The 17788-nt window shown below is 44.5% G+C and overlaps 1 protein-coding gene across 1 annotated transcript in view; it reads right to left on the bottom strand.

Moving 5' to 3' along the window:
* The window catches only part of haus8 (HAUS augmin like complex subunit 8), a 57743-nt gene that overhangs the window by 35071 nt on the left and 4884 nt on the right, over positions 1–17788 (bottom strand). The window contains exons 2-4 of the mRNA XM_086004500.1: positions 13258–13445; positions 5914–5944; positions 3674–3879 (exon numbers count right to left, since the gene is read on the bottom strand). Coding sequence (XP_085860626.1) covers positions 3674–3879; positions 5914–5944; positions 13258–13445 — 425 coding nt within the window. The remainder of the gene's footprint in view (positions 1–3673; positions 3880–5913; positions 5945–13257; positions 13446–17788) is intronic.

Here is a 17788-nt window from a genome sequence, read left to right as displayed (position 1 = left end):
ATACAGCTCCATCATAACCTCCTTGCTCTTGCCTTCATTAGCCGAGGCATAGAATATAAGTGTCCCATATGCCTTTTTTACCACCTTATCCACCTGTTCCGCTGCCTTCAGGGATCTGTGTACTTGCACACCCAGATCCCTCTGACCCTCCGTCTTGCCTAGGGTCTTACCATTCATTGTGTATTCCCTTGCCTTGTTAGTCCCCCCAAAGTGCATCACCTCGCACTTTTCCGGGTTAAATTCCATTTGCCACTGTTCCGCCCATCTGACCAACCCATCGATATCGTCCTGCAGACTGAGACTACCCTCCTCGCTATTTACCACCCTACCAATTTTTGTATCATCCGCGAACTTACTGATCATACCTTTTACATTCATATCCAAGTCATTAATATAGACCACAAACAGCAAGGGACCCAGCACCGATCCCTGTGGTACCCCACTGGCCACAGGCTTCCAGTCACAAAAACAACCTTCGACCATCACCCTCTGCCTTCTGCCACTAAGCCAGTTTTGTATCCAACGTGCCAAGGCACCCTGGATTCCATGGGCTCTTACCTTCTTGACCAGTCTCCTGTGCGGGACTTTATCGAAGGCCTTACTGAAATCCATGTATACCACATCCACTGCGTTACCCTCATCCACACACCTAGTCACCCCCTCAAAAAATTCAATCAAATTAGTCAGACATGATCTTCCCTTGACAAAGCCATGTTGACTATCCCTGATTAATCCTTGCCTCTCCAAGTGGAGACTGATTTTGTCCCTCAGAATTTTTTCCAATAATTTTCCCACCACTGATGCTAGGCTCACTGGCCTGTAGTTCCCCGGTTTTTCCCTACTCCCCTTCTTGAATAATGGAACTACATTAGCGGTTCTCCAGTCCTCTGGCACATCCCCTGTGGCCAGAGAGGTTCTGAATATGTGTGTTAGAGCCCCCGCAATCTCTTCCTTTGCCTCACACAGCAGCCTGGGATACATTTCGTCCGGGCCTGGGGATTTATCCATTTTTAGGCCTGCTAAATCCGCCAATACCTCCTCCCTCTTGATGTTAATGTGTTCGAGCATATCACAGTCCCCCCGCCCTATTTCTATGTCTACATCGTCCCTCTCCATAGTGAAAACAGATGCAAAAAATTCATTTAGAACCCCTCCTACATCTTCCGGCTCCACACACAGATTGCCACTTTTGTCCCTAATGGGCCCTATTTTTTCCCTAGTTATCCTCTTACCCTTAATATACTTATAAAACATCTTAGGATTTTCCTTTATTTTGCTCACCAGTGCTATTTCATGGCCCCTCCTTGATCTCCTAATTTCTTTTTTAAGTATCCCCCTGCACTTTTTGTACTCCTCTAGGGCTTCCTCCGTCTTTAGCCTTTTGTATCTGCCAAAAGCCCTCCTTTTTTTTCTAATCCATTCTCGTATATCCCCTGACATCCACGGTTCCCTGTGGTTTTTGGAACCACCCTTGACCTTTACGGGAACATGTTGCCATTGTATGATCTCAATCTCCCTTCTGAAAGCCTGCCATTGCTCCGATGCGGATTTTCCTACAAGTAGCTGATCCCAGTCCATTTTGGCCAGATCCTGCCTTATCCTATTAAAAATCGGCCTTCCCCCAATTTAGAACCTTTATTTCCGGCCCATCCCTGTCCTTTTCCATGACCACCTTAAATCTCACCATATTATGGTCACGGTCACCAAAGTGCTCACCTACTAGCACTTCTTCCACTTGGCCGGCCACATTCCCTAGAATTAGGTCCAGTACCGCCCCCTCTCTTGTAGGACCTTCTACATGCTGGCTCAAAAAGCTCTCCTGGATGCACTTTACGAATTCTACACCCTCTGTGCCTTTCACACTCTGACTATCCCAGTTAATATTGGGGAAGTTGAAATCCCCCATTATTATTACCCTATTATTTGCACATTTCTCTGAGATCTGCCTACATATCTGTTCCTCTATCTCCCCCTGACTGTTTGGAGGCCTATAGTACACTCCCAGCAAAGTGCTTGCCCCCTTCTTGTTTTTAAGCTCCACCCATATGGCCTCATTAGAGGAACCTGCTAATATGTCATCCCTCCTTACTGCAGTAATTGACTCCTTAATTAATATTGCTACACCCCCTCCTCTTATACCCCCCCCTCTGTCTCGCCTGAAGATTCTGTACCCCGGAATATTGAGCTGCCAGTCTTGCCCCTCCCTCAACCATGTCTCCGTGATGGCGACAATATCATACTCCCATGTGTTTATCAACACCTTCAGTTCATCCACCTTATTTGCAAGACTCCTTGCATTAAAATAGATGCCATCCAGCCTTGCCCTTGTATATTTGCCCTGTCTACCAAGCTGACTTGTTTTTTTCTCTATAATTGGCAGCACATCACCCCCTCTTTCAGCTCCCCTCTGTATCCCATCCCCCTGCCAAGTTAGTTTAAACCCCCCCCAACAGTGCTAGCAAACCTCCCCGCAAGGATATTTGTCCCGCTCTGGTTCAGGTACAACCCGTCCGACTTGTACAAGCCCCACCTTCCCCAGAAGCAGGCCCAGTGATCCAGGAAAGTAAAACCCTCCCCCCTACACCAACTCATTAGCCATGCATTCATCTGCTCTATCCTCCTATTCCTATACTCACTAGCACGTGGCACTGGGAGTAATCCAGAGATTACAACCTTTGAGGTCCTGCTCTTTAATCTGTTACCTAGCTCCCTAAATTCTTGATGCAGGACCTCATCCCCCTTCCTACCTATGTCGTTGGTCCCAATGTGGACCACGACCTCTGCCTGCTCACCCTCCCCCTTAAGAATGCCCTGTAGCCAGTGTGGTACTATAACCAATATACACAGGACTTTGAGGTAAAGTAGGAGACAATACAATAAATCATGATTATAAGGAGGAAGATGGAAAATATGTAGCATAGTGTACTTGCAGAAATAAAACTGAAAAGAAGCAATAGCCTTACGAGTATAGTTATGATTGAGCTCAACATAACAGCAGGTAGATACTAGTTTTGTTTGAATGCATTAAATTTTATAGCCACATTTAATGTATTTTTTTTTAACTTGAGAGAGAGAGAGAGAGAGAGAGAGAGAGAGAGAGAGAGAGAGAGAGGGGAACAGGCAATTCTCGCTGCTTTGGGCTCTTGGCACGTAAAACATTGCAGAAGAAATGTTTGAGTGTTGGGACCTCTCCTGGCTGAAGGAAGAAACAAGACAGCATGGACCTGCTGTAAAAGGACTATAAAAAGCACAAGAGACTTTTTATAAGTTTTAAAAGTAATTGTGAGAATGAAAAGAACAAACTAATGAACTTCATTTATACAGCATCTTCCACACCCCGAGGATGTCTCAAAGCGAACAAAGTACTTTTGAAGTGTTACTGTTGTATTGTATGGAAATGCGGCAGCCAATTTGTGCACAGCAGCAAGGAGATAAATAAGCAGATAATCTATTTCAGTCGTGTTGGTTGAGGGATCCCCAGTACTTCACTAGATTGTGCGCTCAGGTCTCTGCAGTGAGGCTTGAATCAGTGACCTTCTGACTTAAAGGGGAGAGCGCTACACACAAGGTCAACATTCACATTCATCGGAAGCACAGACTTGCCTATGGAAGCTGACTTTTGCAGACTGCACAAGAGAAACGACTGGGTGGTGCCCTGAATTGTAACACTTACACTTCTTGCGAGACACAGTTTGAGAAACAGCACGTGGTTTTGGTGTAGTGCATTGGAATACGCCACACTGGCTCGCTCTTTGCTTTGTCGGAGTGGGTGTCGCGGCTGACCTCCGACAAGGTACTGCAGACGAGGTTGGCTTAGGTGTGGTGGATAAATATCTTGAGTCATTCAGATTTGGCGCACTTTTTGAACTCTTAAGCAATCTGGAAAGAAAAATCCATGGATTTCAGTGGCAGTCTGCCAAACCTTCCTTGTATCAGATAATGCAAGTATCCAGCAGGTCTAACAAGTGAGGAGATTAGAAACAGTTGTATCTAAAACATCATTTTTTCCCCCTCTTCCTTCCACCATCAATTTCCCCCCTTCCCTCCAGAAAGCATTGGCCCGGAATTTGCAGTCAGCGACAAAGCAATGGCGATCTCTGTGGCGAAAACTTAAGCTTTCTCGACGTTAAATTGATTGTAGCGCCGTCAATAGGGTATCCCCAATACAATGCAGCAGTGATGTCATCAAGCTATCTAAGCAGCCAATCACAATGAAGAATTCTCTCAGACAGCAAACCAGGAAATAAAAAGCACCGATTCAAATCACTTTTTAAAACATTTACAGAAAGTGAAATAAAGATTTAGACTTAAACATGGGGTTAAGGTAGAAGCTGAAAATCATAAAACAAACTTTAAATTTTTTTTTTTAATCTACTAATTTTCTATCATAATGTGGATTCCACAAACATAAAATTTGTTTTTCAGGGCCAGAACGGTTGTTCAGCAGTCAATACGCTGTTGAAACCCCAGTTACATCTATTCCAACAAGTCTGAACATTTAATGGGGTATTTAACAGCGATATTACTGCGGAAAAGCCCAAGTTTTTGTCAGTTCAACTGATTTCACTGATTGTCGGATATGGGGAGTTCCACAGCGCAGCCTGTGGTAGAGCAGGGAATGACTGGCCGCAACTTCAGAATTTCCGCGTTTAGATGTGCACGCGCTAAATCCTGAAGTTACGGTCGATTTCAGAGAGGTACGCGAACGCTGACAGTTCGCCACCCCCCGTACATAGAAACATAGAAAATAGGAGCAGGAGTAGGCCATTGATCATCCAAATTCAGCCCTGTCCCTGCTTTCTCCCCATACCCCTTGATCCCTTTAGCATCAAGAAACATATCCAACTCCTTTTTGAATATATTTAATGAATTGGCCTCTACTGCCTTCTGTGGTAGAGAATTCCACAGGTTCACCACTCTCTGGGTGAAGAAATTCCTCCTCATCTCTGTCCTAAATGGCTTACCCCTTATCCTTAGACCCCTGGTTCTGGACTCCCTGACCATTGGGAACATCCTTCCTGCATCTAATCTGTCTAGTCCTGTTAGAATGTTATAAGTTTCAATGAGATCCCCTCTCATTCTTCTAAACTCCAGCGAGTATAAGCCCAATCGACCCAATCTCTCCTCATACGTCATTCCTGCCATCCCAGGTATCAGCCTGGTGAATCTTTGCTGAACTCCTTCCATGGCAAGAACATCCTTCCTCAGATAAGGCGACCAAAACGGCACACAATACTCAAGATGCTCAATACACAGTACCTCAGCCAAAAGATAATTTTATATGCAAATCAGGATGGTTAGTACTGGCAAGCTGCTCCACCACAAGTTGCATCACAGCCAAGTTCAATCCTATCCTCAGCTGGTGTCCAGACATGTGCACTTCCAGCAAGGGGAGACTTTAATGGACAGCTATCAGAAGTGGAAATCCTGGATACACCAGAAAAATCCATTGAAGCCAATGCATTTCAATATTGTGGAATACGCTTTGTGATGTAATGAGTTCATCATACTGTTCCCACCAACCGTGTAACCATCAGTACTGTCCTTGTATTCGAGTTGAGTGCTCACTCCAGAATAACCAAAATCCATATTTACACTACAAGGTGTGTTGCACATGGCCATACATAAAAGTTTCACACTCACGCACTTGGTTGAAACCCATGCACTGTGAAATCACCCCAATGAGTCAAATGCTTTAGAAAAAAAATCAGACTATAAATCAAGGAGATTGGTGATGAAACTTGAGCTTCAGTAATTTTATCCCTTCTATCTTATGTTTCTCAACAGCGCCAGCTCGATCTTTCTACGGTACACAACCAATAGCATTTGCAACACAATTCAGGTTAAAGAATTACGTTGTCATATATGTGTGTGTATCCAAAGAAAGAGAAACAATGGGACTGTCATACTCACATGCCTGATCCGTTTGAATCTTCGTTTAAAGCTGCAATTTAAAGATAATCACAATTACACTGGTTCATCCCAGATCAGATTTTTTTTTTTTTTTTTTTTTTTTTTAAATATGATATAAAACTATTTAAATATAGAACCAGATCAACAAAAACAGAGATTTGGAACTGGATCAATAACTAGCACGGCAAAATATAACATGTATTAGAGAGTTATACCTACAATTCTGGAAAATTGTCAGAGTTAGCATGCTATAGCAGATGGGATCGGTTAATGTCAGAAGTAGAGAGCACATTTTTAGCCATCCAAACTAATGCAGTCTTCAGACATTATTTCATGTACAACAGAAACTAGACTAGAGTTTTAAACGGTGAGCATAAACTGACCAGCTTCCTGAATGAGTTGTGATGGGGACAGACTGCTTCAACACTCAGTATAGGAATGTGTTAACGGAAAGATGTGGCAGAACACAACTCACTGCCGAGGTACTGAGCATTCTATTTATAACTCAACTTAAATCAGTTCTGATGTAGAGTTCCAACAGAAAATGAACCCATTTTTCCTTACAGGTGCTGATTGAAATCCTACAGTAAATCAGTGACTTCTCTGCATGAAAACGTGAATTTGGGCCGAGAAAGGGGGAGGGGAGAAAGAGTGGGAAGGAGACACCTGCTTTTCTACGAAATGCCGAGACAGTGTTTCATGGGCTTTATAAAGAATTCTGGCAGTTTACATTGTCAACTGAACCAAGTTAAAGTCTTGCATCGTGCAAGCAGCTGTTCTGTTACAATCTGCCGCAAGATTTACGTTGACCATATGCTTGGAGCTCTTTAACGTCACTGTATGAGGATGGCCTACTCCATACCACAATCCATTCTCTCAACAATGCAAGGGTATGACGAGTTATATATGAGTTACAAATCTTCCAAAAGATGAAGGACACACCAACCCAAGAATTACTAGCAGTTAATCCAGAGCACCTTGTTTATACCAAAACAAGAGATATTTGCAGCTTTACCTCAGCTTCCACACCAACGTAAAAACTATCAAAAGGGGCTCAAGTACCAAAAGAACACAAGTTAAGAGTACGAACTTTGAAGTTAAGAGTACACCACTCGGTGATGTCACTGAGCACTGGTGCACTGCCACTGGCTACAGAATACCCAGCCAGTTTTCCTCAGATCAGGCAGCTCCAGACTTGGATTAGTTTACAGGCTGGTTCAAATTCAGTGCACATGCAATATGCATCGGGTAGAATGGGCCGATTCTTTCCGGAGTTTAGGAGAATGAAAGGTGATCGTACTGAAACACAAGATTCTGAGAGGGCTTGACAGGGTAGATGCTGAGAGGTTGTTTCCCCTGGCTGGAGAGTCTAGGACTAGAGGGGTATAGTCTCAGGATAAGGGGTCGGCCATTTAAGACCGAGATGAGGAGGAATTTCCTCACTCAGGGGGTGGTGAATCTTTGGAATTCTCTACCCCAGAGGGCTGTGGAGGCTCAGTCTTTGAGTATATTCAAGGCTGAGATCGATAGATTTTTGGACTCTAAGGGAATTAAGGGATATGAGGATCGGGCAGGAAAGTGCAGTTCATGTTGAAGATCAGCCATGATCTTATTGAATGGCAGAGCAGGCTTGAGGGGCCGTATGGCCTACTCCTGCTCCGAATTCTTATGTTCTTATGCTTCCAATATAGCAATAAAGCACATACCCAATAGTTACAGTATTGATTAGGAACTCAGAGGTCCAGAATTCAACTCCAACAAAAGCAGTCGTAAAACCCCACTGGCTCACTAATGACCTTTGCAGAAGGGAACCCGTCACCCCTACATGGTCTGGCCTACTCCAGCTCCTATGTGGTTAACATCCGTTAGATATTTTGAAGAAAATAGACACATCTATATTTTCAATATAAAATGGTCTCAATAAAGTTTCCCCCAGACTTTTATTTGTCTTCGCCCATTACTGAAGCTGCATTGTTGGGAGCACACATTACCGGGTGCAGTAGCATAGTGGTGATGTTCCTGGACTAGTAATCCAGAAGCTCGGATTAATAATCCGGAGACGTGAGTTCAAATCCCACCACAGGCAGCTGGGGAATTTAAATTCAATTAATTAAATAAATCTGGAATTAAAAACTAGCATCAGTAATGGTGACCGTAAAACTACCGGATTGTCGGAAGAATCTATCTGGTTCACTAATGTCCTTTAAGGAAGGAAATCTGCCATCCTTACCCAATCTGGCCTATATGTGACTCCAGACCCACAGCAATGTGGTTGACTCTTAACTGCCCTCTGCGGTTCAAGAAGACGGCTCACCACCACCTCAAGGGCAATAAATGCCGGCCTTGCCAGCGATGCCCACATCCCATGAACGAATAAAAAAGAAAAAATAAGCTGGATGTGCATGCCCCTCGTCACATCAAATGAAATTCCCCTGCCTTTTTTTTGTGCAGTCAGTCGGGGTACTCGGTGCTGAGAGAGCTGGTGGTGTGCCTATGACTGCGCCCGATTGTTCTACCATCCATTAAAAAGTGAGTGACCGTTCCCCTGGAGTCAGCAGCTTTTTTTCCTGTGCAGTGTTATCAGCTGAATGATCCATTGATGCTTGGTACATGTAGGTTGCTGAAGTTATAAATCGGGGCTGTTGCTGCAGATTTACAATGTTATTGAACCTATTAGTCATAGTTACAGCTCAACAGTAGGCAGCAACTGAAGTGCGCATATTGGACCGATTACTGGAAGATAACAACGCGGAAAGTTCCCAAACCGAGACGCAGAAATGGCAGGAATGACGTATGAGGAGAGATTGGGTCGATTGGGCTTATACTCGCTGGAGTTTAGAAGAATGAGAGGGGATCTCATTGAAACTTTAAAATTCTGACAGGACTGGACAGACTAGATGCAGGAAGGATGTTCCCGATGGTCAGGGAGTCCAGAACCAGGGGTCACAGTCTAAGGATAAGGGGTAAGCCATTTAAGACAGATGAGGAGGAATTTCTTCACCCAGAGAGTGGTGAACCTGTGGCATTCTCTACCACACAAGGCAGTTGAGGCCAATTCATTAAATATATTCAAGGAGTTGGATATATTTCTTAAGGCTAAAGGGGTCAAGGGATATGGGGAGAAAGCAGGGACAGGGTACTGAATTTGGATGATCAGCCATGATCTCATTGAATGGCGGAGCAGGCTCGAGGGGCCGAATGGCCTACTCCTGCTCCTATCTTCTATGTTTGGTCAAGCTACGACTAGGCCATTGACAGCAAATCAGGAGTAGGAACCCTGGTTAATTATTTATTTTTCCTTCCTCTTTTCTAGCCCAAAGGTGCAGAGGTCCACTAACATCCAACCACTGCCCTGGCAGAGATCAGCTAGCTTATTGATTTTCAAACTGCGGTGCAGCAGAGGAATGGCCAGCAGCTACGTTGCTGCAGGAAGTACACAAATTTGGGACTTTTCACAAAGAGATCCTCCAAACCTGATGTAATTTTCATTGCAGATCTTCAGAGGTCGAAGCTCTGATGGTGGTCAGCCACAATACGAGCTGCTGCTTAACGCTCAGTTTTGCCCTTTTCGCATCAAGGTAGAAGAGCGGAGCTGGTGCCCATACGCTCATTGTGCCTTAAGCCTATTTTTAATACCTCTCGCCACCAAAATTTACTTTTTGATGCAGCACATGTAAATCCTGTGAGAATAAAACCCATATGCCCAATAGGATGGTTGACAGCCATTTTAAAACTAAGGCTGACAAGAGGCAATCAATAACTGATTATGGAGAATGCAGAACATAAGAGCATAAGAATTAGGAGCAGGAGTAGGCCATATGGCCCCCTCAAACCTGCTCTGCCATTCAATAAGATCATGACTGATCTTCGACCTCAACTCCACTTTCCCGCCCGATCCCCATGGAGCCCAAATATCTGTCTATCTCTGCCTTGAATATATTCAACGACTCAGCATCCACAGTCCTCTGGAGTAGAGAATTCCAAAGATTCACAACTCCTCTGAATGAAGAAATTCTTCCTCATCTCGGTCTTAAATGGCCGACCCCTTATCCTGAGACTACGTCCCACCGAGTTCTAGACTCTCCAGCCAGGGGAAACAACCTCTCAGCATCTACCCTGTCAATCCCCCGCAGAATCTTCTGTGTTTCAATGAGATCACCTCTCATTCTTCTAAACTTCAGAGAGTATAAGCCCAATCAATTCAATCAGAACAGGAAAGCCATGCATAAAAGAAATGGAGGGGTGGGAGGGATGAAGAAAGCAGAAGGTACAGGAGCAAAAACATGAATTATTTGCATATAATCAGTGAAATGAGTGCAGCAAATAAACCCAGAAATCATTCTAAGTGGAGGAGAGAAAGTTTGGTCAGGTTACTTTCGGGGGGGGCAGCGGGGGGGGGGGGGGGCAGTTTTGGGAAACTTCTGATGTGCCACTAATTTAGTACTTAAAAGTTGGAGCAGTCTGGTTTGCGTTAAGTAATTAGTACAAAAGCAAGCGAGAGAATTTAACTTAAAACAATTCTGAATACTAAATATATACAGTTTTCAAAAACCTAGATCACAAGCTCTGTCTTACCGGCGTAAGTGCAAGTGTGTGGGAGGAGTTCTGAGCTACGGTCTGGTGAAGATACGCTACTTTTTAATGGAATACAATTGCCATGAACATTTCCCACTTGACAGTGATCAGATTTTTTTAAATATAAATATATAAACAAAGCGTAATCCTCTAATACATTTCTTGAAAAGTTAATATTTGAGACACAGTTGCCTTAGAGCTCAGAAAACATTATTTTCATTCGTGAGCTGGTGCAGGGGACATATGCCACTGACATCCTCCTTCCTTGCCTTTTTTAAAAAAATTCATTCACGGGTGGGCATCGCTGGCAAGGCCAGCATTTATTGCCCATCCCTAATTGCCCTCGAGATGAGCCACCTTCTTGACAACTGAGTGGCTTGCGCGGCCAGTTTTGTCAACCACATTGGTGTTGGTGTGGAGTCACATGTCGGCCAGACCGGGTAAGGGCGGCAGATTTCCTCCCCTGATGGTTTTTTTACGACAATCCGGTAGTTCCATGGTCACCATTACTGACACTAGCTGTTTATTCCAGAATTATTTAATTAACTGAATTTAAACTCCCCAGCTGCCGTGGTGGGATTATGAACTCGCGTCTCCGGATCATTAGTCCAGGCCTCTGGATTACTAGTCCAGTAACATAACCACTATGCTACCATTCAATGTTAAGTGGTTGCCTCAGAAGGAGCCGATTTGATCCAAAAAAGGTAAAAAAAAAAAGATACGCGTGCAACCAATTCAGCGGTCGAATGCACTTCTCAATGTGCTACTGAGCCAGAGACTCGAAAGATCACAGCTTCAATCCCTAGGCTGTGCTGAATGAGATGTTCTCATCTAGGGCAGGAGTACAATGAGCCACAGCACCCCTGGGCTAGGGTGGTGAAAGATTTAAGCAGGGCTCCCACTTCTGAGTCCTATTGGAAAGTAAATGCATGGAGGGGATTATCAATGAGCATTGGTCGAGGCCCAGGCAGTACTCAGCTGCGATGCGCTCCACTGTCAAAAGGCCAGGCAATATTCACTCTCAAGGTTCACACATGAGGGGGTATGTACCAGAGGGATGCCAGGACCCAATCAACCGTATCACTCTCAGCACAAGTCACTGACTCAGGATCCATGTCGGCCTCCTCCCGAGGTCCCCACCATCACAGAAGCCAATCTTCAGCTAATTCAATTCACTCCATGTGATATCAAGAAACGGCCGAGTGCACTGGATACAGCAAAGGCAACATCCTGTCATGCTGAAGACTTGTGCTCCAGAACAAGCTGCGCCTCTAGCCAAGCTGTTCCAGTACAGCTACAACACTGGCATCTACCCGACAATGTGGAAAACTGCCCAGGTATGTCCTGTCCACAAAAATCAAGACAAATCCAATCCGGCCAATTACCGCCCCATCAGCCTACTCTCAATCCGGCAAAGTGATGGAAGGTGTCATCGACAGTGCTATCAAGCAGCACTTACTCACCAATAATCTGCTCACTAATGCTTAGTTTGGGTTCCGCCAGGACCACTCGGCTCCAGACCTCATTACAGCCTTGGTCCAAACATGGACAAAGGAGCTGAATTCCAGGGGTGAGGTAAGAGTGACTGCCCTTGACATCAAAGCAGCATTTGACCAAGTGTGGCGTCAAGGAGCCCTAGTAAAATTGAAGTCAATGGGAATCAGGGGGAAAACTCTCCACTGGCTGGAGTCATACCTAGCACAAAGGAAGATGGTTGTAGTTGTTGGAGGTCAATCATCACAGCCCCAGGACATCGCTGCAGGAGTTCCTCAGGGCAGTGTCCTAGGCCCAGCCATCTTCAGCTGCTTCATCAATGACCTTCCCCCCATCACAAGGTCAGAAAATGGGGATGTTCGCTGATGACTGCACAGTGTTCAGTTCCATTCACAACTCCTCAGATAATGAAGCAGTCCATGCCCGCAAGCAACAAGACCTGGACGACATTCAGACTTGAGCTGATAAGTGGCAAGTAACATTCATGCCACAAAGGTGCCAGGCAATGACTATCTCCAACAAGTGAGAGTCTAACCACCGCCCATTGACATTCAACGGCATTACAATCACCAAATCCCCCACCATCAACATCCTGGGGGTCACCATTGACCAGAAACTTAACTGAATCAGCCACATAAATACAGTGGCTACAAGAGCAGGTCAGAGGCTGGGCATTCTGCAGCGAGTGTCTCACCTCCTGACTGCCCAAAGCCTTTCCACCATCTGCAAAGCACAAGTAAGGAGTGTGATGGAATATTCTCCACTTGCCTGGATGAGTGCAGCTCCAACAACACTCAAGAAGCTCGACACCATCCAGGACAAAGCAGCCCACTTGATTGGCACCCCATCTAGCACCTTAAACATTCACTCCCTCCACCACCGGCGTACCGTGGCTGCAGTGTGTACCATCTACAAGATGCACTGCAGCAACTCGCCAAGGCTTCTTCGGCAGCACCTCCCAAACCCACGACCTCTTCCACCTAGAAGGACAAGGGCAGCAGGCGCATGGGAACACCACCACCTCCAAGTTCCCCTCCAAGTCACACACCATCCTGACTTGGAAATATATCGCCGTTCCTTCATCGTCACTGGGTCAAAATCCTGGAACTCACTCTCTAACAGCACTGTGGGAGTACCACCATCACCACCTTCTCAAGGGTAACTAGGGATGGGCAATAAATGCAGGCTTTGCCAGCGACGCCCACATCCCAGGAACAAATTAAAAAATAAAGAGAAGAGAAGAAACTGGGGAGGGGAAAGCATGCCATTACTTACATTTACGCTGCACAAAAGAATCACTCCGTTTGAGATTTGGTGTAGCAGGCTTGCTGGGCAATTGTTTTGATACAATCTGTGTGGGTTTCTGTTGAGAAAGTTGCATTGACGTATTGTAAGATGACTTTGGTTCCGTCTCAGGTCTCAGTGGTTTAATGGTAGTCAGGTTTGCAGATTGTTTAGAAACCCTTTTAAAATAATTAAGTCACAAAAGTCAGGCAAGATAGATTACACGGTGATGGTTAGACAGCACAGTTTTGCATGATCTTAGTCTAGGTTAATACAAGCAGCGACCCTAGCTGCTCTATTTTAAAGGAGACATTAATTATTTTTTTGTGGGGGGTGGGGTGGTGGAAGAGAAGTCTAATCTGTGCAAAAGCACAATTTCACTCCCCAAAAGTATTTAACTGCAGTTACTCAGTATACACAAAGACAGGCAACGACTTTTTTAAAGCTTATACCAGTTAGTTGACAGTAAACGCCACAAGTCGGTGGCAACAGGCTTAAATAAAATGCAACTTTCGATTAGTATGAATACACATTTAGAGAGCACTCTCAGTGGGCAGACTTCATGGAGATTCCTCCAGCCAATTGGCATGACAAGCAACTGACTCGGTCTACAGAAGAGCTCTTAAAACTACTGGTGGTGTTACTGACCAAGGAGGGTGTCCATGAAAAGAAGCTGAAGAAACATTTAGAGTTGAAATGACTCCACATCCCTTTTTATTTGTTAATTTTAAAACATTTACCATTGGCTCAAATGATGAGCATCCTTGAACAAATAATTTTGGACACGGTTCCCTGGGGCTGTGCCTTACTTGACCACAAGGTACAGACCTCCAGCCACGAAAACCGTATCAGCTCAACTGCACAGCCTGCTTTCAACCTGTTAGTAAATAAAAGCACTTCATCTATTAAGATATTAAACTGATTTTCACATTAAAAAAGCCTTGCATTTCTATAGCGCCTTTCATGACCACCGGACGTCCCAAAGCGCTTTACACTGTTGTAATGTAGGAAACCCGGCAGCCAATTTGCACACAGCAAGCTCCCACAAACAGCAATGTGATAATGACAAGATCATCTGTTTTTGTTATGTTGATTGAGGGATAAATATTGGCCAGGACACTGGTGATAACTCCCCTGCTCTTTTTCAAAATAGTGCCATGGGATCTTTTATGTCCACCTGAGAGAGCAGACTTGGTTTAACGTCACATCCGAAAGATGGCACCTTCGACAGTGCAGCACTCCCTCAGCACTGCACTGGAGTGTCAGCCTGGATTTGTGCGCTCAAGACTCTCGAGTGGGACTTGAACCCACCACCTGCTGACTCGGAGGTGAGTGCTACCCACAAAGTCACAGCTGACACTATAGACTTCCCCTATTGACTACTATTTGGAACCCGAGGTGCGGGTGGCAGGTTACATTTTTTGGTCAGAATGATGTAATGACAGAAATTCAAGCTCCGTGGCAAAAAACCAAAGAATTTTGACTGAGCAGGTGCGACAGGATGGGTCGCCTAGTTCAACACCTTTTTCTGCCACTAGAGGTCCACATTGAACTATATACAGTAAAAGGTCCACATTTGCACTATATAAAAGCTATGACTTCCTCTAGTGGCAAAAAGACATACTGCAAATAGCACCATGAATTCACACAGCTCTAGCACTAACCCAGGTAGTTGCCACATAGTTGAAGGAATTTCAACCACTGTACTTTTAAAAAATTTAATTTAAAGTGCAACTATTTAAATATACAATATATCTATTTTACATATCTATTAAAGTATATTCCTGAAATTTTTAAAACCTTGCTGCACAAAAATAAGTCACTTAATAAACATGTTTTTACACTCCAAGCGCAACAGAGCACAGCCAAAGGCAAGGATTTAACTCAGCAACTTTCACTGTTGTTATAAGGGGGAAAATGTAGGAGATTTTAAGCAAGCAACAATCTCAAAATGTGTGAACTGATGAGATAGTCAGAGGTGCTCAGTGCACTGAAAAATGCAAATGCCCAACAAAACATAATTGGCACAGAAGGCAAGAGGACGTTACTGTACAGAGCCCAGTGTCGGGAGGAGCAGAGAGCGGCGGTACAGTGAGTACTGAAACTCACTTTCGCAGGCTTTTTTTTTTTTTTAAAAACAGAGGCCAGTGTCGGGAGCGGTGAGAGCGGCGATACAGTGAGTACTGAAACTCACTTTCGCGAGCTTTTTTTACAGAGACTTATCAATCTCACAGACCAGCGGTGGCGTTCCGGAGCCACGTCACGATTCAAAAAGTGACGCGGGCAAGAGGAAGCAGCTGATTGGGTGAGTACAGCCAGGTGAGTATTTATACTACTCTATAGTTTGACAGTTAAGATTAATATTTTATAAAACTTAGAAGGTCTTAATTTTTGTGGTTAGTTTCCAAAGTCTCTGTTGTGTATCGGGGAGTACTAGTAACCAAGGGCCCTTGAGTATATCATTTAATTGCAGTGTAATTAGTGGTATTGATTTGATTTAAATTAATTAAAAAGTAAGTCATGGCAGGACAGCTCGGCCCCGTGGCATGCTCCTCCTGCGCTATGTGGGAAATCAGGGACACTTCCTGTGTCCCCAACGACCATGTGTGCGGGAAGTGTATCCAGCTGCAGCTACTGACAGATCGCATTGCGGCGCTGGAGCTGCGAATTGATACATACTGGAGCATTCACGATGCTAAGGACATCGTGGATAGCACGTTTAGGGAGTTGGTCACACCACAGGTAAAGGCTGCACAGGCAAGAAGGGAATGGGTGACCACCAGGCAGCGTAGTAGCCGCAGGCAGGTAGTGCAGGGGTCCCCTGTGGCCAACCCCCTCTCAAACAGATATACCACTTCTCTGGGAGGTTATTTGTGTCCTCCTTTGTGAAGACAGAACCAAAGTATGTATTTAATTGGTGTGCCATTTCTTTGTTCCCCATTATAAATTCCCCTGATTCTGACTGCAAGGGATCTACACTTGACTTCACCAACCTTTTTCTCTTCACATATCTATAGAAGCTTTTACAGTCAGTTTTTATGTTTCCTGCAAGCTTACTCTCATACTCTATTTTCCCCCTCTTAATTAATCCCTTTGTCCTCCTTTGCTGAATCCTAAACTGCTCCCAATCCTCAGGTCACTGCTTTTTCTGGCCAAATTATATGTCCTCTCCTTAGATCTTATGCTATCCCTAATTTCCCTTGTTAGCCACGGTTGAGTCACCTTTTTTGTTTTATTTTTATGCCAAACAGGGATGAACAAATTCTGCAGTTCATCCATGCGATCTTTAAATGTTTGCCATTGCCTATCCACCGTCATCCCTTTAAGTAACGTTCCCCAATCCATCCTAGCCAACTCGCGCCTCATATCATCGTAGTTTCCTTTATTTAAATTCAGGACCCTAGTCTCCGAGTCAACTACTTCACTCTCCATCTTAATGAAGAATTCTATCATATTATGATCGCTCCTCCCCAAGGGGCCTCGCACAACAGCATTGCTAATTAATCCTCTCTCATTACATAATACCCAGTCTAAGATGACCTGATCTCTAGTTAGTTCCTCGATATATTGGTCCAGGATACCACCCCATATACACTCTTGGAATTCCTCCTCCACAGTATTGTTACTAATTTGGTTAGCCCAATCTACATGTAGATTAAAGTCACTCATGATAACTGCTGTGCCCTTATTGCACGTGTCTCTAATTTCCCGTTTAATGCCATCCCCAACCTCCGCATTACTACAGCCAGTTGTTGTGGTGCATATAGGTACCAACGATATAGGTAAAAACCGGGATGAGGTCCTAAAAGCTGAATATAGGGAGTTAGGAGGTAAATTTAAAAATAGGACCTCAAAAGGTAGTAATCTCAGGATTGCTACCAGTGCCACGTGCTAGTCAGAGTAGAAATAGAAGGATATTTCTGATGAATACATGGCTAGAGGAATGGTGCAAGGAGGGAGGGATTCAAATTCCTGGGACATTGGAACCGGTTCTGGGGGAGGTGGGACCAGTACAAAACGGACGGTTTGCACCTGGGCAGGGCCAGGACCGATGTCCTAGGGGGAGTGTTTGCTAATGCTCTGGGGGAGGGTTTTAAACTAAAATGGCAGGGGGTTGGGAACCTGAGCAGGGAGACAGAGGAAAGGGAAACAAGGATAAAAGCAAAAGACAGGAAGAAGAAAAACAAAAAAGTGGCAGGCAGAGAAATCAAGGGTTTAAATCAAACATGGCCACAGTAAATAATAATTCTAAAAGATCTAAGAGCGTTAAAAAAACAAGCCTGAAGGCTTTGTGTCTTAATGCGAGGAGCATTCATAATAAGGTGGATGAATTAGCTGCGCAAATAGAGGTAAACGAATATATATATGATTGGGATTACGGAAACATGGCTCCAGGGTGGCCAAGGCTGGGAACTCAACATCCAGGGGTATTCAATATTCAGGAAAGATAGGCAAAAAGGAAAAGGGGATGGGGTAGCATTGCTGGTTAAAGAGGGGATTAACAATTGAAAGGAAGGATATT

The sequence above is a fragment of the Somniosus microcephalus genome, chromosome 13 (genome assembly GCF_052327205.1).
Source record: "Somniosus microcephalus isolate GS21.2 chromosome 13, FLI_Smic_1.0, whole genome shotgun sequence".
NCBI lineage: Eukaryota > Metazoa > Chordata > Chondrichthyes > Squaliformes > Somniosidae > Somniosus > Somniosus microcephalus.
Note: the sequence above shows the minus strand (reverse complement) of the source record. Positions and strands in the feature narration are given on the sequence as shown.